The sequence below is a fragment of the Microcebus murinus genome, chromosome 5, assembly GCF_040939455.1.
Source record: "Microcebus murinus isolate Inina chromosome 5, M.murinus_Inina_mat1.0, whole genome shotgun sequence".
Lineage (NCBI taxonomy): Eukaryota > Metazoa > Chordata > Mammalia > Primates > Cheirogaleidae > Microcebus > Microcebus murinus.
Window position 1 is genome coordinate 77,104,271 of NC_134108.1, and position 26,619 is coordinate 77,130,889.

The 26,619-nt window shown below is 36.8% G+C and overlaps 1 protein-coding gene across 2 annotated transcripts in view; it reads left to right on the forward strand.

Annotated features, from left to right (window-relative positions):
* The window catches only part of FILIP1 (filamin A interacting protein 1), a 207,663-nt gene that overhangs the window by 152,907 nt on the left and 28,137 nt on the right, over positions 1–26,619 (forward strand). For both annotated transcript variants that reach the window (XM_076003180.1, XM_012743151.3), the window contains exon 4: positions 6,228–6,406. In XM_076003180.1, coding sequence (XP_075859295.1) covers positions 6,228–6,406 — 179 coding nt within the window. The remainder of the gene's footprint in view (positions 1–6,227; positions 6,407–26,619) is intronic.

The following is a 26,619-nucleotide window of genomic DNA, read 5'->3' on the forward strand; positions in this document are numbered from 1 at the left end:
ATTAAGTTGTTTGGATTATTGTCAAATTAGTAACCTAAAATTAAATTGATTTTATTATTGATATTAATGGTTACAGAGCCACTGGTTTTTGGTATTTTCTAGCCTCCATCATAATTAAAATGGTCTTATATGAATAGCTAAAATATAATGATTGAGGCAAAATCTGAATGAAATGCTTAGGAATATTCTTTAAGATGAAAAGAATTCTAATAGGGCTATATTTAATTATTTTATATAAGATTGTATTAGGAACTGTTGAATATTATTATTAATTATCCATGATACCATGTCTTAAATATACTATCACATTATAGTACAAGTTCAATGCCAAATTAGGGCACCAGTTTATGGATCTAGCCATATTGACTCTTTGGGATTCATGTAAAAATATTTATAGATGTGAAATTAGTATCATGAATGGACAGATTTAACTTTTAACTACGTCAAGCCTTTGGAGAAGCTCAGTTTGACAGATTGGCAGATTTCAGAGAGAAGATCTGCTTTAGACGGCATTCACAACACAGATTGATGGTCCTATAATTTTCTAGTTTTTGCAACAAGGAAAAACTGGAGCTCTATTCTCATCGTTTCTTAAAATGTTAAGAGATGATTATATGGCAGGATGTAGTCAACAGGCTGGATCTACTTTTATGTCTGAGTTCCTCCATTACTGGCTGTGTATGGTTTTAGTCAGATCACATAAGTTCTTGAAACTTCAATTTCTTTATCTGTGAGGTGGGAGTAACCACAATGTGTATACTTCATAGAACTGTTGTGAGTATTTAATGAAGCAATGCCTATAAAACTATTAACATAGTGTCTGGAACATACTAGGCACTCAGCAAATATTAGCTGAGTATTTGCTGAAATTCGAGGATGATAATTGCTCATACCCTTAATTGGTTCCATACTTGGGAAGATTTGAGGAGTAAAGCACATATGGAGGTCACAAACATTTTTTTTAAATAATAATGATAACTTGGATCAGAGAACTCAGCTCAGATAAATGGTTTCATTTGGGATTCCTAATTCTTTTTCCCAAGTCTAGGGCTTGAGATAATCCCAAGGGAGAGGTAGGCCTGTAGAGCAGACACACTTACCCAGAATCACTGCCTCCAATCCACTGAGTTCTATGGACAGAACACAGAGAAAATAGTTTCTGACTTGCCTTCAGAAAGTAGGCCTGGAGGCTGGGCTTATGCCTGTAATCCTAGCATCCTGGGAGGCCGAGGCCGGCGGATCACTCAAGGTTAGGAGTTTGAAACCTGTATAAGCAAGAGCTAGACCCCATCTCTACTAAAAATAGAAAGAAATTAATTGGCCAACTAAAAATATATAGAGAAAAAATTAGCTGGGCATGGTGGTGCATGATTGTAGTCCCAGCTCCTCGGGAGGCTGAGACAGAAGGATTGCTTGAGCCCAGGAGTTTGAGGTTGCTGTGAGCTAAGCTGATGCCACGGCACTCTAGCCCGGACAACACAATGAGACTCTGTCTCAAAAAAAAAAAAAAAGACAAAATTAGGCCTGATCCGAGTATTCCTGCCTTGTAGACAAAGGAGCAGAGCAGAAAGCACTTATTCTGTGAATTGTCCTTCTGGAATTGGCTAAGCTGGGCACACTTCTTCGTTTGTTTCTCTTCTTGCCTCAACAATATGAAGAGTCATTCCTCCCTTAGGGGAAAATGAATGAGGAGGTGGGGAAAGAAGGACAAAGACGATTAATACTTACCCCAATACTGCCAAAATGAAGTCCTGCTTTATGAGAGAAATAGAATAATAGAGGAGAAAAGATTTTCTTCCACAACGTATAGATTTTTGGTCTCTTAACTCTTTGGGATTAACATCAAGTCTTCTTACCTAGGAGCAGCAGTACTGCTTTCAAATTCATGAGACAGGAACCCCAATATATAACTGTTTCATTAGTCACTTAGGGTTATGAGCAAGTATTCTAGCTCTTGTTCCTAGAAGCCATGTCATACCTTAAGCCAAAAATCACCAGCCATTCCAATCTCTATACAAAATTAGGCTCAGGTAGGTTATCCAATAAAACTCACCAGAAGTTAAGCAGTAAACCTGATATGGTGGACCTCTTGCTCTTGCCAAATATCTGGGGAGAAACTAAACAGCAAATATTAAATTCCCCTGCACTTACTTGGAAATTAAAGCCTAGAATATCAAAGTTTATAATTTTTAAGCAAAATTCCAAAAAAAGTATTAAGGTTTCTATTTATTTCCTTCCTAATATCTTATTCTGTTCAACCTTAGCCAGAGGGATCTCAATTGGTTGTCTGAGTAGAGATTGTTTTTGTTTTTCCCCTTTAGTAAAATGACCTGGACTCATTAGCATTTTCAGAGTTGCATCCTGAAATCCCAATTCAGTTAATACATCTTGAAATCTCAATTCCCTAGATTCTAGTTTTTTCAAAAAATCCAAAGAATTATTGGGATACATGGCAATTATCATAGTACTAATGTCACACTCACAAATTGAAAGAATATAAGAAAGTTTACAACTCCAAGATCAATTTACCTCAAGCAAAATTTTATTCCTTAACCTTAGGACTCAGTATAATGCAGGCTCATGTTACTCCTACACATTAAAGCAAAGACTTGGAGCATGTCCGAGGGAAGGCAGGTAGATAGAGAAAATCTTCAGCTACAGCAGAATTGTGGTCAGTCTGGAGCAGTTGTGCACATAAGACAAAGCCTGTTACCATCAGAGGTTAATAACTCTGGGAAACAGTGAACTCTAGGTTGGGCAGAGGAGCCTGTTTGCATGTACTGTCTTTGCCTTCAGTGAGTGGCACTGGATACACACCTGTCTTTTTGCAAAGTCTGGGGATTTGCAGTGGTGACTTCCTCAGTGCTTAGGTCTCATTGTAGGTGCTCAACTTTCGCACCTGCATATTTAAAACTCCTTCCATCCTCTTCTTTTATCAGCCCTTTGCCCAGGCCTAGGAAACACATCTCTTCATAAGGTAGCTCTACCTGTGTGATTTGGGGCCTACAAGGGATCATACCTTCTCCAGGTGCCATTATTCCTTAAAACTTAGCCATCCCTCATGTATGAACTTTCGGATCCTTGTCCAACTCAAGGCAACAAAAATATTTTCTTCTGCCACAATTTTTTTTTTTTTTGTAGTAGGAAGCCTCAGCTGCCTTGCTGTTTTAGCATTTTAACCAGTTTCTTCAAGTGGTCCTTTTCTTTACTATTATTCTATGATCTCAGAGTTTTTTGACTTGTTTGTTTGCTTCTGTTTCCCCTATGCTTTCAGACCCAGAGACATTTGTTCTTGTAATATTGCCTTCCATATTCTATGTTGTGTGGTCTCCCCCAGTGGGAGACATGAAAATCAAGGAGCTCTGAGTCTGCCCAAAGTGTTCTTTATTTAACATAAATCCTACCTACTTTCCTGTCCTTGAGTTGGAATTGGATAATCCTCACTAAGGGGTATTTTCCATCACACCACATCCATGTCTGCACTTATCTGCTGTTGTCCTGCCTGATTCCTCTTTCGTTTCTCTCATCATTTCTTCAAACATTACATCTGAAAGCTTCTTAAGTGTGTTCACTAAGGGCCCAGGCAATACTGGCAACTCCATCTATCATAGCCGAGACCCTGAAATTCAACAAATTATGCTTCAAATATCTTACCCTGATCTTTCCAGATTATAATTCTTAAGTGTGTTCATATTTTACATAACCACTTTGAATAGCTGCTACAGTCTTCAAGGGAAGGGCCCCCAGTTGATCTCATGAAAGACTATCTGCAGATTTACAGTGTGTTCCTCACTTCTTTCCTGAATCCCAACACCTTCTTTGTGGAAGGAGTAACACTGCTGTGTTCTCTGTGCTCTCATGTCTCTATCTTCTTTGGGCACCCATTATGATTTAACAAGGACCAAAATACCTCCTTTTTTAATAGCCCTATTTTTTTAGAGCACTTAGATCCATTCCTCTTTTGTGTAAATCCAGTTTGGTCTTTAAGACCTCATATTTCCTCTTAAGTAGATTTCTCTCTTCCTCAATTCCTTAATACTGCTTCAATTAGCCCTCTGTAGGCAACAGCACTAAAACTACCTCCTGAACCATGATCTTTTTTTATCTAAAATGTACTTAAATGTCTTCTCATCTCAAGTTCTTGTACTTTTCTACCAACCTGATACATTAGGATAAGACTTCCAGGTACATTCTTTCCTTAGTAAATTTTTGGCCTTTGACGTTATGATGATCTCATTCAATTTTCCTTCTGCCTAGGTCCAAGTAGAATCTATGTTTCCAAAGTATAATAATAGGTGCCTATTCCACTTTCACTATTCATTAATAAAAGCCATTCCTTAATATTGAGCCACAGATTGGATACTGAAAACCAAAGGCCCATGTACACAAAATATATGATTAATGAATCTACAGAATTCATAGTTATGGCAGGTGGTCTTCAGAGTCTCTGGACAAGCCACAAGGATCCAAGAAGATAGGTCACCTCAGTTCTCACCTAGGAGTTGGATGTAGTTCCAAACAAAATAATAAGAAGCAGCATGTGGCAGAGATGACCTATTGCTACTTATGTTAGTTCTTATATCCAAAATTGAAAATTGAAAACTAGATCGTCACACACTCATGCTTTATAGCAGAAGAATTTATTGCCTCTATAGTTTAAAGTCTGGATCTGCAGTTCTGCCTAAGAAACATACTAATCACACCAATGCATTTAGTGATTTATACGATAAGAGATGAAAAGACTGCCTTCTTGAAATGGAATTTCTATTGGGGTTGAGTTGTGCTAGCAGGAATGACATGAACATTACCCACAAAGACGCCAGCAACCTACTTCAGTGGCCTTGCCCAGGACTGTATCTACTGTGAACAACCAGTTTTGAAGGCCCATATGGACAAAATGTATTAAGGCTAAGGTCTACCTCCTGCCTAGGCTGCCCCAGAACACTAGATATTACCATGTGCTGGGGTTTTTTTCCTGCAGATATACATGCAATGACTATCATTTTTGGATTTCTCAGTCAACCATTCAATTAATAACACCATCACTTTCCCTTAAAAATTCTTTGGATATATTAGGAAATCCTGGGAAAGATGTCACAATGTGTCATCCTATGGCAGGCAGAGTAAAAAATAGGAAATTAAAAAGTTGAGCTGCACATTTCCAGTTCCCAATCCAAGTACAGACTTCAAATAAGTCACCTCTCCTTTCTTAGGGAGGAATGGGGGAGAGAGTGAAGAAATAGGCAGAAGTGGTTCTCAACTGCGGTGGTGGTGGATTTTTCCTTCCAGGGGACATTTGGCAATTTGGGATAGTTTGATTGTTACAACTAAGGGTGGTACTACTGGCATCTGGTGGGCAGAGGCTAGGGATGCTGCCAAACATCCTCCACTGCACAGCACCCCACAACAAAGAATCACCTGGCCTCAGCAGTGCCAACGTTGAGAAATCCTGGACTAGAGTTTGAAAGGGAGAGTAAGATAGTGAGCAGGATGGGAAAATATCAACATTGTGAGATTTGGTCCAATTTAACCAACATTTACTGAACATCTTCTTTGTTCTAGGCCCTGTGCTAGGCACTAAGGACTAAAAAGATGATCAAGACATGATCCCTTGAAAATCTTATAGCCTGGCCAGAGAAAGAAGCACAAAAAACACCCTGTAATATTTGATAAGACCTCTTTTAGAGATATAGATTCTCTACAAATTTTTAAATCCTTCCTATATTTAGCATCTCTTGAAAAAAGAGGACTTTGGATGCTTCTTATACATTTCCTAGAAATGGATATAGCTACAAGCTCTACAAAAAAGATTGTAATGATGATAATTGCTTCCCAGAGGAGAAGTTTGGTGTATGTACATGCTGAGATCTTATTTTTTCTGAGATCAGAAGAGATGTTATCCTCTTTCTCTCTGCGTATAGGGCTTTGTGCTTTCTCATTAAAACCATAAAAGAGTTTGTTCTCCTGAACGTTTAGGAGCTATACATATGTTTACAGAAAACAAAGAAAAGGCCAGAAGGCCAGAAGTTACTGCAGTGTTATGATGGCTAATTTATAAAGCCGATCAGCACAGAGAATAATGATGGGATGGGGAAAATGGCAGTGAATACCAGACTCACTATTCTCTCCTTCAGGTAATAAGTCACTAGAACAATGTAGGCAAATTATTTAGAGTCATATGCAAATGAAATAAAATATCAAGCTCTTTCCTATGTTTGCTTATTCAGCTGGACAGACTTGAGGAAAAACAGAAAGAAACCTACCGGCGCATGCTGGAGCAGCTGCTGCTGGCAGAGAAGTGTCACAGGCGCACCGTGTACGAGTTAGAGAACGAGAAGCATAAGCACACCGACTACATGAACAAGAGCGACGACTTCACCAACCTGCTGGAGCAGGAGAGGGAGAGGTAATTGTGCACACATCCCTGGGCACACCTGGATGTCTGCAGCATCCATGTCTGTCCCTCCCGTCAGGGATCATTCTTCTGTCCAGGGGCAACACAGACAGGTATCCAGGATCTAGTTCTGGTTTCTAAATGGTTTGTGACCATAGAGAGTGAGATAAACTTTACCTGAGATTATTACATGAATATGTTTGGGAGTGCATATAAGTAGGGTGAAATATTCCAACAAGGATGTTAAAAGTCATAAAACCTTACAGCTGGAAAGAAACCTAGGGAGTTTAAATTTGAACTTGATCCATGAAGCACCTACATTTGAAAAGCCTTTACTGATTGCCTTCTATTTGAAATAACCTAGCTTTTCTCTTTGGAGTTGAAATCCAGTTTTCAGGAAGGCAAATTCTTAAACTTAGCCATTATAAGTGAATCCTATTCATTTTTAATACCAGTGTAGAAAATGTTAATATTTAGTTGAGTAGAAATTATTTAATGACTAGAACCATCTGCTTAACTTTCAAAGAGTTGCATAACTCTCAGAACTCAGTATAAAATAATAACCAAACCAAACTAAACCAAACAAAACCTGAGTGTGTTGAACCTCAGTATTTATTGCAACTATTTAGTTTTCTCAGAGCAGGGATTGCCACATTTGAAGCAGAGGCCTCAAATTGAAGAGCTTTGTTATTAACTCTTCTGTACTATCTAGTTTTTTTCTAGTATGTTTAAAATTATTTTTTCCCTTCTTTTCTTTCAGCTGAATGGTTATGTCTGTGAATTTCAGTCTTGGAAACAAATGACATTGAATCCTGATGCTTTGCGTTACCAAGCAGGTCTGCTTTCGTGTTTAGGACTTGCAAATTGAGAGCCACTAGGGAACAGTTATCCAACTTTATTATTGATTCAGTTACAGACAGAGCTCTGGTTTTCTCAGATTAGTTTACATACTAGAAAAAACTATCACAAGAAGAGTAAATAAAAGCATGAAACAGAACAAGCTTATGTTCAACATTTTCAAAAATTATTGGTAATGTTTACTTATTATTGGACTTGGCATATCCCTCAAGGAAGAAGAAATGGAAAGTAGAACAATGGCTGACGTGGTCTGTAGTATATCCCTAATTTATGCTTTCTTTATGCTTATCTTAAGCTCCTATTGGCTAAAGTTTACCAGCTTCATGTTTGAACAAATAGACAATCTGATTTGACATTTTAGGGTAACCAGTGTGAATAAACCCTACCTTCTTAATCTCTGAGAACTTCCCAATCTCAAGCTACAAATATTTCAAACAAGGTTCTAAGAATAGTATTGATTACATATACAGTCATTCATCGCTTAACAGCTGGGATACGGTCTAAGAAATTCATCAATAGGTGTTTTCATCCTTGTGCAAGCATTATAAAGCATACTTAAGACAAACCGAGGTGGTATAGCCTACTATTTATTTACCTAGGCTAGATGGGATAGCCTATCAGTCCTAGGCTACAAACATGTACAGCATGTTACTCTACTGACTTGTAGGTAATTGTAACACAGTGTTAACTATTTGTGTATCTAAACATATTTAAACACATCAAAGGCACAGTAAAAATACAGCATTATAATCTTACGGCCTTTGTGGATGAAAACGTCATTATGCAGTACAGGACTATGTCTACAACAATCATCTGGTTAGGTGTCCTGTGTTAGAATGTGGTCAGGTAAAAAAGTAGCAGCTTGATACTGACTTTTTAAAATATCTGAAATCAAATTATTTTAAAGAGCACCTGTGTGAATTTTTTTTTCGGTTTTCTTTGTAACTTATTTGATTTAGAACCAGTTGTTTGTCTTTTTTCTGTAGTTTCCCACCTGAGCTAAATGCCTGAGTTGACACGAGATCGCTTACAGAGTTGTTGGTTTAATTGAGGCATGTGGATCGACTGACTGTACTGATCCAGGCTGTTTCTTTTTCTTTCTTTTTTGTTTTCCTAAGTTTTGTGTTCTAGGAGAATAGTTGGAATAATCACGTACAACAGAGAGGGTTACAGTTCACAGAGTACTCATATTCGTTACACAACAACTATGCCAGATGTGTTTATCCACTAGGTTCACGTTGGTCAACTCTAGATGAACAACTCCAATGCTCTCTTTCTGAAGTTGCTTAATTTTATTAAAACAACTACAACAGCTTCTCCTGAGCAAAGTGCTATGTAGAAAGTTTTAAAAATCAAAGTTAAAAAAAATGTTTTTAATCACCTTAACATGCTTTTGATACTTCGATCAGCACTACTGGCATATGTCACCAAACTTTCATGATTTAGATAACAATTCACTAACAGACCTTTGAACTCTGGCTTAATTTTCAAACCACTTCATGGTTTTAAAATAATTTTTGATGGCACAGGTTATACTTTAATGCTTAAACTTTTTGTCTGTTTGTTTGCCATCGATGTTTTTTCTCAGCTCACTACCCTGACTGACCACCAGTGCACACGCCGTGGACACACTCTGACAGGCACTTTATTCTAAATTAAACATCCCCGCGAAGACCCTGATCACTTAAGTTGGCGGCTCTGAATTTCTCTGCCCTCTGAGGCGTCCACCGTGACTGGCTGGCCGAATTCCTGGGGTAGTGAAGTCTTTAGGATTTTTCAAAGGTCAAGCTTCAGATTCCTGCCGCCCTTTGGAAACTGCCCTGCTAAATCTGCTTTGGGTTAAATCCTCTTTTTGAAGTAAGCGGTCATAATTAGATCTACTTATGGGAGCTGGCAGGAGGCTGACACTGAGGCTTTCTTTCCCGCAGGCCCAGTGGCCAGGGAGCCCTCCCCAGCGTGGCCCATGGCCCACTGCCCCGCGGCCACTGCCTCTCTGGGACTCCACCAGGGCTCCGACGCTCTGCTCTGTGTGTCGCAGCACCTGCAGGGGACAGTGGGCTGCAGCTCATAAAGGACCGGCACTTCTGAGCACAAGAGGGGTCTTCTTGTAGACTGTTCCAAGTCCTTTGTTTGCTTCTTTGTTTTTCTCTACCTCCCCCTTCTCCCGAAAAGTCCCTTTTGTGAGCAAAAAACACAGCCAAGAACTTTCTTTCAGAAACATTTCCCTAGGCCCGGTGTGGTGGCTCACGTCTGTAATCCTAGCACTCTGGGAGACCGAGGCAGGAGGATCGCTCAAGGTCAGGAGTTCAAACCCAGCCTGAGCAAGAGGGAGATACCCATCTCTACTAAAAAAAAAAAATAGAAAGAAATTGGCTGGACAACTAAAAATATATAGAAAAAATTAGCCGGGCATGGTGGTGCATGCCTGTAGTCCCAGGAGTCTGAGGGAGGAGGATCACTTGAGCCCAGGAGTTTGAGGTTGCTGTGAGCTAGGCTGATGCTACTACACTCCAGCCTGGGTGACAGAGTGAGACTCTGTCTCAAAAAAAAAAAAAACCAGGAAAGAAACATTTCCTTTTGTTTCCACTGTGTGCTTGACTAAAGAAGTTTGAAAGTGAAGCTTGAGGTAAGCCTCAGTGGTCTTCTTTAAATCACTCCCTCAGCTTCTCCCACTGGGTGTGCCACTCTGCAGGCTGTCTCTGCCCCAGACACTTATGATTTGGTGGCGGAAGGGTAAAGTTCCCTGTGGGCAGAGCAAGAGACTCTCTTGGCACCAGGAGCTCCTAAGCTCCATTCTTCACACTTGTCCTGCTCTGGAAGCGTTTCTCACTTGCTCCGGAGAAAAATGGCTAAAGATAATAAAAACACACTCAAACATACTGAATCAGTAGCAGGTGTCGATAAGTCATCCAGATTTAGGTATTTGATGAAGCCAGGAATCTGAGGCTCTGAGCATTACAAAAGATTTCTGAGATCAGCCCTTTCAAGTCCTTCATTTTACATGTGGAGACACTGAGGCCCAGAACAATCATGTAGCTCAACCACGATCACACAGCGCAGGCCGCTGGTCTAGCACTTTTGTGCAAGTGAACAACTTTGTGCAAAATGGCTTGTTTTATGTTTTATTTTTTGTGTGTAGGCTCCCCACACAAAAATTTAAAAAGCAGAATGATGGTAATCATGAAGATATAACCACACCGATATTAGGACCAACAACGTCTCTAGACCTTCAGGGTCGAAGCTTCCAGACAGTAGTCTGCTGGAAGGAGCAGCCCAGGGACTTGTTTTGAAGTTGAGTTTGAATAGCGTACACAGTGTTTTACTCAGGTTGCATTCTATTTGGGGTAGTTATGATGGGAGGTTGATGATGTTTATATGAGAGCTAAATAAAGCCCTCCTCCAAACTACCCTCTTGTTATTGCCACTGACCGAGGCCATATAAGTGTAAAAACTATAGAAATTATTTCTCACTTTTCGGGAGTTGTTAAATACATTTTGTATAAAAGTTCCACAAATTAATTATCTAAAATGGGCAATATGTGTTCTGGGCTTCCTTTATTCTAAGTCAACAGACTGTGCTCATAATTTATTACCATCATTTACAACATATCAACTTTTTAAAATAGTCATAGTCCTAAATTAAAAAGAGAAATGGTATGAAAAAATGTATTGGCTTGATTAGCATTGTTAATAAAGATGAGAATATCTTTCATTGCATTAGTTAAGATTAGGTAAAAAAAAAAAAATCAACCTGACCTTTAAAGGCATAATTCTGAGCACATGAGATCACCTTCGAAGTTTGTACTTTATTCTCTGTCTGAACTTCAAGACTTGTGATTTTAATCTTAAGCTTCAGTAGGCCTGCTCCAAGAATGTCAAAATAGAGAGAACACAGTTACATCAAATAGTGGTCTGGAACTTAGAGAAATATTTAGGGGGCGGGATATACGTGTTTGTGTGTATGTGTGTGCATGAGTGATATGGGGAGTGCTGTCTAACTCTATCATGGTAGATATGGATTTTAAAGCTTTTGGATTTTATAGGCTCAGCTGGGACTACATAAATAATTACATCATCATATAATATTGCAGCAAGCCTTCCAAGTATAAGTTCATATTTTTAAAGTACGAATCAGCATCTCAAGAGAAATATCTTAACCTGTGAAGCAGAAACTGTAGGAGCAGGGCCTTGAAGGGCCTTTCCAGCCCTATTTTGGTGTTATTCCTTTAAGTCAATGTGAAAGGGGATTGGGCATTTGCCTGGTGGTCCATAGGTCAGTCTGTACTATTACACTTGCCTGTGCAAGGGAATGACCAGTAAGAACCTACTGGTTTTATAAACTTGCTCTAGTAGACTGGTAACCTCAGAAATATTCTTGATTTTCTTTATACAGAAAGATTCATGTCTGGTTCCCTGGCACAATATCCTTAAGTTTCTTAGGTTTAGTTGCCTTACCTCTAAAACATGGTGTAAAAATTGACTTTTCTCATTGGTATCTTAGAGAATTGAAATAAAGCACTCTGTAGAAAAAGGTTATTGATGCTGTGTAAATACACGCAAGTCTTATCAAGCGGAAAGTAATCAATAGGTGAAACATGTCCGCAGAAAACAGCTGAGCCTTCTTCTCTGTGCTGAGCACTCTGCTAGAGGCTATTCAGTAGCAGAGTTAGCATTTATTGACCCCCTGATAAGCTGGACACATATCCCATCTTGTTTAATCCTTACAAAACTCGGAGATGTGTAATTATTATCTCCCTTCAGCAGATGGAGAAGCAAAGAGGTTAAGCTCCTTCCCCCAAAGTCACTTGTCAATAATTACTTGGCATAATCAGGGTTTGAATTGAGTTTTTTCAGTAAAAACTATCAAACAAACAAACAGCTTTTTCTGATTTCGACTTCTTACCTTCTGATTAAAATGAACGCCTATTTCCCCAATACATGGAGGATGAAAAATGATTTGGAAAGTTGGCCAATTTCTTGGACTGTTTTGGACTTGGACCCATTCTTTTGCAGGTTTAAGATTTGAATTCATAGACCGTAACTTGGTCATGAGATATATCACCTACCATTGGTATCCTATTGACCAATAAAATTGCTGGGAATAGACAGCGTTTAAGAAAAGAAAGGAATTATAATTCAGAGGCCTAATGACCAAGCTGGAATATGTTTTACAGTTTCTGAAATAATGCAGGATCAAACTCCACCATCTAATTCTTCTTACCCTTGAAATATGCACATCTCACTTCCTACTGGAAAATGTAATTACAATAAAGGAGGCTGAGTTGATGTCATGTTGCCCCTAGGGCACAGCTTGGGTGTAAGTTTTGGGAGATGGTTTGGGTGGCAGATGGGGTAAAGGACATGATGTTACATCTTACTTGAAGGGATCAGGCAATCACAGCAACTCAAAAAGGTGGCTTCCCAGGCTTGGGAAGTTTGGAGTTAGAAGAGGATCAGCATATATCTACTGTCAGCACTATGGAACTAGGAAGCATGTCACTCAGCTATCCAGGTACCTCCTGGTTTAAATATGAGAGAGCCCATTAAAAATGCCTTTTTTAATTTCAGCATAATATCGGGGTACAAATGTGACCAATTAAAAATGCCTTTGAGTTTCATTTCACCGGATGTCACCTGTACAAAACTGCTGGGTCTTGGGTGGATGTGATCTTTTTCTCGAACTTCATAGCACTCTTATTCTCAAGGTCAATGAGCTAACCGCCTCTGATTAAAGACTCTTTAGAGTCTTAGTAATATAACTTTTATAGAGCTGCCTAGGAAAATGAATTCTCTGATTAACAAAATTTTCTGACCATGAGTTATGCTGTGAATTAGTTTACTTTTACTGCTAGAGGAAATATTTAACAAATGCGTTTTCCTTTCCTTAAATTTTTTTTAAATATACTATAATATTCAGCTAAGTCATACTTGATGATTCAGAATCTTACAGTGCTGCTACTGAGGAAACTCTGTATCTTAAAACCTCAAAGTCTATTAGATTATATTTAATTCTAAATGTCAGTTATGATTGCATGTTACTATAGGTAAAAATGGTGAAGATGTTTTCTGGATCTTAGGGTTTAACAAAGCTGAAAGTTTTAGTTAATTAGATTCAATATATTTGAGCTTTTATAGTTACCATGACCACAATAATAGAACTTGGACCAGAAAGAACCCTAATGATACTGTACAAAGGAGTGAGATAATAATTAAAGAAAACTGGCAATGAGAGGAAAAGTGGTGAAAGGGAAGGCTTGAGAGAAAATAAGCAAGAAACATACTTTACTGTATATAAATTTAACAAGCCATGTAAGAATGCCTCAGTCCTGGTATTTGATACCCCTTATTCTAGAAAAGTCCTAAGAGACATGAGAATGAAGGATGGTATTTGGAATTTAAATGTGAGAAATAGTGAGAACTCAGTAAGGGGAGATAGTCAGGTTGGCCAAATGTCTCTAGATATGAACAAATCATTGAGAAATTTGATCTCTTTCAAAAAGTTTTCAGGGCATTATTATTATAGATAGTCTCTGAAACTCTAAGCTCCTGAATAACTGAAGGGGCCTCTTCTGACTAAGAGAAATAGAGGCAGCTCTTTTCACTTAGCAGTCATTCTTGCTGTCATGTGACCCTGTAAATGCTGGTCACAACAAATCAGACAGGGAAGTTGACAACTGGCCTGGAAAAATGTCACAGAGGTCTCAAACTCAAGTGCCTCTAGTAGTAGGCAGTAGGGAAAGAAGCAGACCCAGTTCTTCAGCCTACATGGGGTGAATGGTGAGGACCACTGGACTGGAGAGACCACACTCTGACTACCAGGAAAAGCCAAAATGTAGCTCAGGCTGATTGTGGGCCCAGGGTTGCCAATTCTGATTTTTTTCAGGAAGAGAATTATGATTTTAGTAAGGTATTCCAGTTTTCCAATGTTGACTCAAATTTACAAAGCAATGTGTGGTGAACAAACCCAACTCTTGGTTATTTTGTCTCTAAAGTGGCTAGTTTGCAACCTTTTGTACCCTAGATAGCTAGAAGAATGGGACCTGTGCAGTGGCCTGGCACAAGAACCTTGCAAAATCATGTGCTCTGGTTGATGGTGACCAACTAACCCATTGAGACACTGTTGAAACCTATGACACAGAAACAAGGAAAGACAACAGGAGCCTAGGGAAAAACAAAACAAAACACCAGCACATAGAAATTCTAAGAATGAATAAAGCCACATCACAAGACTAGGGTTACAATGGACACTTATTTGTGAAGGGATGACAAGCAATGGGTCATAAGCATTGCTGTTGTGTTACTAGAAGAGTAGGAGTATGCTGAACAATGATGAACAATATTCCAGCTGAACAGGCTTAGAGAGAACTGGAATATTGGAGAAATAGAGTTAAAATGGTGTCTGATATGTTCAGTTGGAGAGACCTTTGCTATAGCTTCAATATCCTGCAACTCTAAAAGAATATCTTCATTTTTCCCATGTCCCTGAAAGGCCATGGGAGTTGCTGAGGCAGGGCTGAACAAGAGGACAGAACTGTGAATGACTTGGATCAGCAACCTGAGCAGACTGACAGCTGAGGTCAGAGACCACAGTGTGCATCTCAAAAGGTGCCAGTGTAGAAGGATGATGACCAGAGAACCTCTTATCTCTTCCTCATGGTCCCAGAACTTAGTCCCAACTCCAGAAATCAGGTCTTGAAGCCCTAGAATTAACTCAGGAGATCCTGGCTTGATGGAAAAGTCTTTGACTTTACTAGGAGAAAGTCAGCTTGAGTGAGCTTACCCAGAATGAACTTAGATAAAGTTTCCATCACTTGTGGAATAGAAGCCGACAATAGAAATAATAAGAAATGCAAAAAAGTGAAGATAATTGTATTTCTTGCACATGTAAGTTTAATGCCTATGGTTAGTACCCCCTGCATGAATAAAATAATCCATATATGTGCTAAGGAGAAATAATGTGGTATTATGGCTGGTTCCAGAGTACTGATAATGTGCTTACATATATCTTGTGATCTTCAGAGGATCAACTGTGCTAAATCTAACCTCTTCAACTGCAGTCAACTTCTTCCCTAAGTCACTCTAGCTACGTGGTGCCAGAGCCCCCTCAAAATCTGCAACCTAGGGACAGTTGTTTTCTTAGTCTCCTGCATTTCATTTGGAGCCAGATAACTCTCAATTCAAATCCTGACTCTGCCACTGGTCTGTCACCTTGGATAGGTTATTTAATCTCTCTGATTACTGGTTTTTTTCTTCAATGGAATGGGGATAACCTAATGCCTAACTCACAGGGTTTTATGTTCATGAGATGACTATAAAGCCCCATCCATTAGGTACAGCATATAATATCTAAAAGTGATCATTTCTTCTGCTCACCTGTACATTAAACACTTGGAGGAAAACTATACAAGTTTCACTAAATCACAATTTACATTTTATCAAACTAAGACATTTCAAGAACAATGCAAAGAATTGGAAAAGCAAACTCTTCTATTATTTTGGGGGGCATTTGTTTTTGTATTTAATTGTACCATAGACTCAGGAAAACTGAAAACCTACTACAATTAGAAAATTCAATAAAATGAAGTGCTAAGGTACAAAACTACATAGAATCAATTTTCAAAAATCAAGTTTTCATATTGCCAAATAACAAAATAATATAAACTATAATAAACATAAAATATCTTAAACTTAAGAATATGAAAGATCTACCTAAAGAAATATTTTAAGTGCTACCTAGAGACAAAAAGACTGAGATTAATGGAAAGGATTACCATATTCTAGAACTAAAGTACTCCACATCATAAAGATGTCAACTATCCTTATATTAACCCACAAATTTAACATGATTCTAATAAAAATGCCAAATTTAATGTGATCCTAAAAATACGTTTTTTAAACTATGGGGACTAAATGAAGGTATACTAGTTTCATATAAAAAACACATAAGCAACAATAGTCAATTTTCTTTTTAATTTCTCAATGTTCAGTGCAAGGAATAGGCAAATTTTAAAAATTAAAAGTAGTAGAAAAAAAAAGTTTCTACCAGAAACAAAATCTATTTTTAAAGCTACAATTTGCAAAATAGTGTAGTATTATACATGAGCAGACAGATCAACAAAGCTGAGAATTTCTGGAAATAGTTTATAGTAGATATGAAAGCAATATATTTTAAAGATGGCATCCAAATCAGTTGGAAAAAGTTGCATCCCTTAGTAACAGCTATTACTATAATCATTTTTATGTAGAGTACAGATAATTTATTTGTAAACACCGGGAACAACTGACCAACTGAGAAATAAGGATCATTTCTCTCTGGCCTAATCTGGTTTCTATCATTTCAGGAGAATGATTCATATAACAGTTGTGGTTTGTGTCAGGGGAAAATTTAGCATTTACTTTTTAAATTTCTAAAGGACAGATAAATACTATGTAATAAAATTATATTTGAGGAAAATAATATAACTATGAAATATATAGCTGAAAACTGATGACTTTCTATTAAAAAAAGGCAATGTTATGATTTTCAGCCCCATAACATTTTATGAGAAGTAAAATATGTGGTAACTATTATATAAGCATCCTTTGGAAGAAAAACTGGTATAGTAATTTTGCTGAGGTCATAAGTTTACTGCTGTGTTTCTATAATTTTGTTTATTAAAAAATGAATAAATTAGAAAGAAGTGACAGCACACACTTTATATCTTGAAAAGAATACAAGATTAAATACAACTTGGATTGACTTATTAGAATAACCTGGTGAATGATAATTTTCTTTTCCTGACAGCTGCATAAAACAAACTGCTTTAAATGAGAAAAAGGAATAATCTGAAGAGCTGTATCTAATAGTTTGCCAAAGTGAAGGGTTAAAAGGCATGTATTTTTCACAGAAGTTATTGTGTGTTACTTAGTGGAGTCACGATACAAATTCAGTTATTTACAAAGTCTAGTACAGATTTACATACATTATAATTTTTGGACAAAACAGTTGATTGTAATACAATAGATGTATACAAGTGAAAATTCATTAAAAAAAAGAAAATTCATGCATATTTTTCACTGTTAATCAGAGAGTCTTCAGGAACCAGAGCAGATGAGAAGTTTTAAGAAACCGGCAATGAAGACCAGTAGGAAATAATAAGCAGTCCAGCTAGAATGGCCTTTTAACAGACACATTTTCAGTCAATAAGCCTCATAGTCTACCCATGTGGCAAACATTCAAACAGTAAATAACTAGTGCTTTGTAGTGATAGCTTTTTAAAACTCTTTTGAGTTTACCAATACATTGATACTATCATTTGTAATCCAGGCAATTGTATTGCCAGGCAATTGATCAATTCTGATAGACATTATTTATGTCAGAAAATGCAAAGCCAAAGTCTCCTATAGATTTTTTTTAATGAAATGAAGCATTAGTGAGATATATAAATTCTAGAGAGAATAAATGAATCCAGGTTATAAAAGCAACTGGATTAAAAATGCAAATTTCCAACAACTGAGTGGGAATTTCTGTTCCCCAAATTCCAAACTAGTTGGATTGAGTTTTTAATTGAGCTTATGGCTTATATCGGCATCATGGACAAAATCAAGTATTGAAAAGTGATAAGTGAGAATGTACTTCTGAAATGAAAAATTCAGGGCAATGGTGCTCTGCATTGGCAGCCATTTGTCACCAAAATAAATACCAAGTAAATGCTATTTTTGCATAAATTCATGTACCAAGAAAGAGTTAAGAAAGGAAAGTGCTGGAAAAATGTGTTGTCTCTCAGCACCACAGTGAATAATTACATTACTTTTATATTTTTACTTTTTTTCCAGGATGGAAGAAGGTACTCAGATTAGCATTACAAATCCTGGACTCGAGAGAGGTAGTTGGAACTTGGGAAGGTGGAGTTTTCAATGTTTGGGGTTGCTCCTCTCTGGCTCTTTGACTATGTGTGCACTCTTTTTCCAAGAATGCTTGTATTTGGAAAGTACTTTATGGTGGTGAAAAGTTTGAACAGAAAAGATTAATCAAAGGTTTGGTCTTTCATGCTCAATGCATAACATATTCAGCTTTTGGATGTTAACTCTTAGCCAAGAAACTATTCAAATAATATTCAGGGGCTGAATGTGAGCTTCAACTGCAAACAAACTAGAGGTCAACTTTACTTAGTCTTAACTCATTCTTCTGAAGTTCAGAAATACTATGCCTAAAGGATTTTCTTTATATTTTTTGCATAGCTCCTAATATTCTGTAAGAGTTCACTGAGAGTTACTTTTATTTATTTATTCTTAACTGCTTAAGGAAGCACATTCATCTGATCTGAAGTGTAAAGGAAACAGGAAATGGTGGACTATGCTCCACTTCCAGTATACTAGAAGGGAAGAATGCTCTGTTCTACCCTATTCTTTGCCATTTATTACAATGTCACCAAATCCTGTATTCTAATCCAGGAAGTGTTCTTACTTCATCCAATTATCTACACTATCATTCCTCCCTCTAAAACTTTCTGATTTGTTCAGCTCTCAGATTTGTCTGACTTCTGGAATCTGTAACATACTAGAAGTTTTAGACTATCTTACTCTCAGGAAAGGAGGCATAACTGTGGGCAGAACTATTGCCCAAGCCTCCAGGGTAAAATTCAGGAAGTACGCCCCCCTGCCCTAACCAAGAAAAGCAAGTGCAGTGCTTCTAACATCTCCTATGGTATTCTTCTTACCTGCTTGCTCCAGCCCCTCAGTGCATCCACTTTTCAAAGTTGTGAAACACAACCTCCTCTACTGTAAAAAATGTATCCTGACATGAAAGCACATTGATTTGGCAAGCCCAGGGATCGCCCACACATTGAGAAACTTCCAAGTTGCCATATGCTAGACTAGATCTTTCTCATAAATGTTCAAGAATCATGTCTTCTTTTCTTGATCAATTTGAATAAGGAGCAATTGTAAGAAGACTTGGTTTTAAGAGTCATTTGGTCAGGTCATGATGTTCAGTGACAACAGGATGCTTAAAGGATCATAAGAACCTGGATAGTCTGTCTCTAGGATCTAGTATTTTAAAAAGTTACGATTGTTTTAGAAGATTCCCACCAATAGTACACTTAGGACTTGACCTAGGGACCCATAAAAACAATACTTTCCACATGTATCCCATTACATTGCAGTACATGTTTCAGTTAATACATGCTAAAGAGTTTAAGAGAGGAAGAGCTCTCATTTAGTTGTATATGATTCATAGGAAAAACAATTAGGCAACAATGCCTAAGACAATGTCTGGTCCTTGGTGGGCAACCAATTAAGTATTTGTTGAATGAGTGAATACAAGATATTTCTTGAATGCAGAAAGATGTTGTCCCTGCCCTTCAGGATCTAATAGTGAGAAAATTCCAGTTACTGTGACTCTAAGGAGAGTTATATAACCATTTAAACATCTCCTCTAGTTTCAGTTCTTAGAGGGAATGCTTTCAATTTTTTCCTCCTCAGTATGATGTTTGCTATGGGTTTGTCATAGATGACTGTTATTATTTTGAGTTATGTTCCTTCTATTCCTAATTTGTTGAGGATTTTTATTATGAAGAGAGTCTAAATTTTATTGAATGCTTTTCTGTATCTACTAAGATGATGATATGGTTTTTGCTTGTAATTCTGTTTTTGTGGTGAATCACATTTATTGATCTGTATATGTTGAACAATCTTGTATCCCTGGAATAAAACCCACTTGATAGTGGTGCTTTTTGCTGTGCTGTTGGATTCAGTTTGCTTGTACTTTGTTGAGGACTTTTGCATCTGTGTTCATCAGGGATATTGGTCTGTAGTTTTCTTTTTTTGTTGTATCCTTTCCTGGCTTTGGTATCAGGTGATATTAGCTTCATAGAATGAGTTAGAGAGGAATCCTTCCTTCTCAACTTTTGGAACAGTTTCAGTGGGATTAGAATGAGTTCTTCTTTGTACATCTGTTAGAATTTGGTTGTGAATCTGTCTGGTCTGGGCTTTTTGTTATTGTTGTTTTTGTTGGGAGATTTTTTTATTACTGATTCAATCTTACTACTTGTTATTGATCTGTTCAGGATTTCTATTTCTTCCCAATTCATGTTTGGGAGATTGTATGTTTCTAGGAATTTATCCATTTCCTGTAGATTTTCTAGTTCATGGGCATATAGATAGATGCCCACTTTCACCACTTTTACTAAGCATAGTACTAGAAGTCCTAGGAGAACAATTAGGCAAGAGAAAAAAATAAAGGACATCCAAATTGGAAAAGAAGAAGTCAAATTATCTGTGTTTGCTGACGATATCATCTTATACCCAGAAAAGCTAAAAGACCCTAGATTTGATAAATGAGTTTAGTAAAGTCTCAGGTTAAAAAAATCAACATTCAAATATTAGTAGCATTTCTATATACCAATAACAACCAAGCTGAGAACCAAATCAAAAATTCAATCCCATTTACAATAGCTGTAAAAATAAAATAAAATAAAATACCTAGGAAAATATTCAACCAAGGAAGTGAAAGATCTCTACAAGAAAAACTACTAAAACACTGATGAAAGAAATAATACTTGACACAAATGGAAAAACATCCCATGCCTATGGATTGGAAGAATCAGTATTATTAAAATGACCATATTGCCCCAAGTAATCTACAGATTAAATACAATTCCTATCAAAATATCAATGCCATTTTTCATATAATTAGAAAAAAACTAAAATTCATATGGAACCAAAAAGGAACCTGATAGCGAAAGCAATCCTACACAAAAAGAATAAAGCTGGAGGCATCACATTATCTGAATTCAAATTATACTACAAGGCTATAGTAACTAAAATAGTATGGTACTGGTATAAAAACTGACACATAGATCAAAGAAACAGAATAGAGAACCCAGAAATAAAGCCATATACCTACAACTAATTGATTTTCAATGAAGCAGACAAAAATATACACTGGGAAAAGGACAGCCTACTTAATAAACAGTGCTGGGAAAATTAGATTGTCATATGCAGAAGGATGAAACTGAATCCCCATCTCTTACCATATAAAAAAATTAACTCAAGAGGAATCAAAGACTTAAATATAAGACCTGAAACTATACAATTCTAGAAGAAAAAAAAACTCTTCTGGACATCAACCTAGGCAAAGAATTTATGACTAAGACCTTAAAAGCAAATGGAACAAAACCAAAATAGACCAATGGGACTTAATTAAACTAAAAAGCTTCTACACAGCAAAAAACATAATCAACAGAGTAAATAGACACCCTCTAGAATGTAAGAAAATATTTGCAAACTATGCATCAGGCAAAGGACTAATATCCAAACCTACAAGAAACTCAAACAACTCAACAAGCAAAAAAACCAAATAAGGCATTAAAAAGTGGGAAAATGACAAACATTTTTCAAAAGGAGATATTCAAATGGCCAAAAAACATGAAAAACGCTCAACCTCACTATCATCAGAGAAATGCAAAGTAAAACCACAATGAGTGCCATCTTACTCCAGTTAGAACAGCCATTATTAAAAAGACAGATGCAGAGAAGAGGGAATGCTTGTACACTGTTGATGAGAATGTAAATTAGTACAACCTTTATGGGAAATAGTACGGAGATTTCTGAAAGAACTAAAAATAGATCTACCATTTGATCCACTACTGGGTATCTAGCCAAAGGAAAAGAAATCATTATATCAAAAGGACACCTGCACTTTTATGTTTATGATAGCACTATTCACAATAGCAAAGATATGGAATCAAAAAAGTGTCCATCAACTGCTGATTGGATAAATAAAATGTGATATACATATATATTATGGAATACCACTCAGCCATAAAAATGAATGAAATAAAGCCTTATGCAGCAATTTGGATAACACTGGAAGCCATTATCCTCAGCAAAGTAACTTAGGAACACAAAATACTGCATGTTCTCACTTGTAAGTGGGAGCTAAATGATGGGCATGCATGGTCAGATAGAGCGGCATAATAGATATTGGAGAATCCAAAAAGTAGGAGGGTGGGAGGGGATGAGGGATGAAAAATTACCTTTTGGGTATAATGTACACTATTTGGGTGATGGGTACACTAAAAACCCATACTTTACCACTATACAATATATCCATGTAACAAAACTGCACTTGTATCCCCTAAATCTATAAAAATAAAAATATATAAAACAGATAAACAAGTAAATAAATAAACATCTTCTCTAGGTTCCAAGAGGCTTCTAATAACTAATATCATTTTGCCAGGGAGTGTTAATTAATTATAATAAGTACAGCCATTTTGAATGAGTCTTAATAGTGGGGTTTTAAATTAATTTCAAATGTAGCTGTTTAAGTGGTATTTAACAGGGAAGAAAAAAACATTACTGTGATTAACATTCATGATATTTTTTTAAAGGTAATAAAACATTTCCTCTTGCTATTATCATTTGTCTCTCAATATTGATTTAATATGGTTTGAATGTAATCTATGCCTCCCTAGGACTATAACTCAAGTTTGAATCACCAGAAACAGATTGAATGCAAGATGCCACTTGACTATTTAATTAGTCCTCACCCCTTGATTCCCTTTTGTTCAAATTGGTCTATATTGTCTATGACAAAATTAGACTCCAAATTTGCATTTTTGCAAAGTGCCTACCATCATCAAAATGAATAAACTGTGCATAAACCTATTTATTGTGGGCCCACTATGTGTTCATTTCTGTGGCCTTGACTTTCATTATTTCATTTAATTCTCATAACAACCCTGCAAGTTAAAATCCATATCTCTGTGATAGAGCTGAGTAAACTGAAATCAGAGAAGTTATAAATCATACCCTCAGTTATCTTCCAAGTAGTTGCCAAGCCCAGATTCAGTCTATCAGTTGCCAAGATGCTCCTTCCCCCAACACTAGGGCAGCCTTGCATATATCAGGTGATAGCAGCAGTTTCTTCTTTTCTTCTTCAATTTCAGTTTCCCAAACCCATATTAAAATAGCTAAAAAACAAAACAATGACAAAAACCAAAATAATAACTAATTGGTTAGTATCTGTAATTTTACCTTAACCGTGAATGTTGCTTACATAACTTTTACACAAAGTTACATATATTGAATCAAAACTCTTTAATCAAAACACATTTACCCAGTACTATGATCTTGAAACATGTAGTAATTCTTATACTCAGTTCAGGCTAATAAAAAGTTGGACATATTCTTAAAGCAAAAGTCATGATTGAACATTAGGGATGTAGGAAAGCAATGATCTCAAAATTGTTTTCTATTCATATTCTTATCTATGCCATAACATAATGACTTATATTTATGCAAATATAAAAGATATATGAGGCCTTAGAAATGCTTTGCAAACATTTAATCCTATTAACCTTAAAGTTAATTTGACTAATTTATCTGGGTTGATGCTTTTATCCTGTAATTGAAATGGAATTTCATAACATAAATAACATACATATTCGAAGCATATGGGTTAGAAAAAATTATACTGGAACTTTTAATCTACCTAATGGCTTTTTGCCTGGATTTATATCAGGAAGGAAGGAAAGAATAAAGAAACCAAGGGGAAAAAAGCAAAGAGCAAAAAAGAGAGGAGAAAGCTAATTTAAAGGTGATAGACGATTTTGAAAACATTTTGTATAAATGATCACATAGACACTCCTTGAAATTTAGCTGAATGTATTCACCCACTTTTGTTTCTGTGGACAGCAGTTTTTTTCCATTTAAAAACACTTTTAGGGAAAAATATTCAGGTAAAAATATTTTGTAAAGATGAAATGATCTTTAAACTACAGGGTAGTTTAAATTCTGTAGCCCACACTGTAGTGTTTTCATTTAGATGCACGTAAATGAACGGGCACTTTGGTTGAAATGTGAATTTTCGCCTGTTGGTTGAATCATAGATTAGGCTCTAGTGGGATCCCTATTTAAATTCCGGCGTGTGCTGAATAGAACTGTATAGAATTTAGCTAGTTTGAGAAATCAGGAGTGAGGCCCATTTGACATTTTATGCATATCTTTTCTTTATCTCATTCTTCCTCCTTAACTTCGCCCCTCTCCCCATTGCATTTCCCTCCGTGTGGAGCATAATTCCCGTTCACTTGCTTTGCTTCAGAAGAGCTGCCTTCCCTTCCAGTCTTGGGCAGCTCCACCCCTTCTCACAGACCAAAGTAAATCTGCACAATAATGAACCATATAAGGGAGGAATGACATCATCAGTTAGTGGTCCCAAGCTGTTTTGCACAACATTCACCTTTCATTGTTCTGATGACAGGGCTGGAATGTGACGGTTAATTCCCTGTGGAGTTGGGGGCTGAGCAGGGCCTGCTGCTGTTGAACAAACTTCAGTACCCCCTTATAAAAAACAAAAACAAAAACAAAAGCTACTATGCTTCCTAGTATTAAGGTAAGGAAGTCAAGATCTGTTTTGATTTAAGCAATGTTAGTTACTCTCGTCCATGCGCATTTCATTTGTTAATAGGCTTACTTGGCAGTCAACTCATTTCTAAGTGAAAGAGCATCTTGGAAGTTGGGTTTGGACATTTGGACATTTGTAGAGCCCTGGCTAATCTGACAAGGGCTGCAAGAACTCGACAAGCTTTCAGCTTGCGGCTACAGGTTTCACTGAGTGTGGATGGTGACAACCCTTGAAAATGACTAGCTTATTGCGACTTGCCTTGATGCCTCAGAATCCTTGATTGGAACTGGCCAAGATGCGCCTCATTGTGGTATGAGGAGTGATCCTGTTTTTCTATGGAGGGGGAAAAGTAATCTCATCCTACAGAAATCTTGGGGAGTTTGTATCAGCACTGAAAAATCTCTTATCTTACTACCATCAGTCCTACTAATGTGTTCTGAAAGCATTTAACAGGCAGCCTTTCTATATACTGTAAATGTATCTTCTAATTTATGGTTTCTTGATGAGCAAAAAAATGAATTTGAGGCAGAATATTATTTTGAAAGTTTTCTTGTTGTTATTGTTATGTGGATTTTCTGCAGTTCTCTCTTTGCATGTGTGGAAAAGGCTTGTAAAGTTGGCAATGAATTAGAATGCACAGTGATCCAAAGAAAGCCGTGTTTGTTCTGAAACACTCAGTGTGGCAGTGATAACAAGAATAACAAATCAAATAGGAGGTTTGATCTCAAAGTGGGAATGAGATTAAAGTTTGGACTATGTTAAACAATTATGTAAAAAGTTCAACTTTAGTAATTTTTCAAAATGCCAAAAAAACATTGTCTGAGTTCAGCAGAGTATATCAAAGTAAATAGCTTGTATTTAGTGTTCAGTAGGGCGGGAGGGTGCTGTGAGTCTTTCACAAAAGTTCCTTTGGCCAAAACCGAATTTTTATAGTGTGATTTCAGATTCACATGACCTGTTTTATAGAGATTTAAAATAAGGGCTGATGGTATGGTTTTCATTTTTGTAGATTTAATTTGTGTAATGTTGATTGTTAATAACGTTTTGTCTCTGTGTTGAAAGTGATGAAAATCTTGAGTTCAACTGTGATGAAAGTCTTGGGTTCACTACCTGATCCTCCTGAATTCTTAATTCCATGTGACTGAGTGAACTTCTGTTTACTTGTAAAACTAAATATCCTTTCCACAACAGAAGGGTGCTCATATTTCTTTTTTTTCCTACATTAGCAACAATCAAGATCAATACAAAATTAATTCTGGGGTTTTGGAGTTTTGTTTATTGTCTTCACTTTTTAATTTTTGCATTAGCTTTAAAGTTGTTCCCAAACTGAATAAAATAATTATTAAATAAATGTTAGCATAATAATTTCAAAAATATTTAGTAAAATTTCACATAACCTTGTATTTAGAGCTTTTTAAAAGACCTTTAAATACAACGGCAATAAATTCAACTACCATTTTAAAGAAGGAGAGGTTTACTTTTCTAAGTAATGAATGCATGGAAATACACTACTGTAAGTAATTTATGATGCACTGAAATTAATTCACGTTTCTGTTATTTTTTAAAAATCTTATTTATGAAAATAGATTTACCCAAGAGACAAATTAGATTAATAACATCTTAATGAAAAGCTTTACAGTAGAATATGTTTTTATATTGTGAGCTCCCATAATGTATAAAATTAATACCATGACTTTCATCCAGCACTCTATACATGCATGTATGGAGCAAAGTGAGGAATATGGCACCTTTGTGGGTTGTCTTCAACTTGTTCAAATAGCCTCAGGAAATCTTGTTCATGCTGCCAGCTCCTCCCTTCATGTTCTGTGAACCACAGTGTGCCCCACAGGGGAGAGGCTCCTCTACTTAAGCACGTGGGAGGATACCTGCACACAGTGATTTCAGGGACCAAAAAACCTCTACCTGCCTCTAAATATCCTCCTCACCCTCTGGCTTCCCTAAGGAAATCTCTTCATTT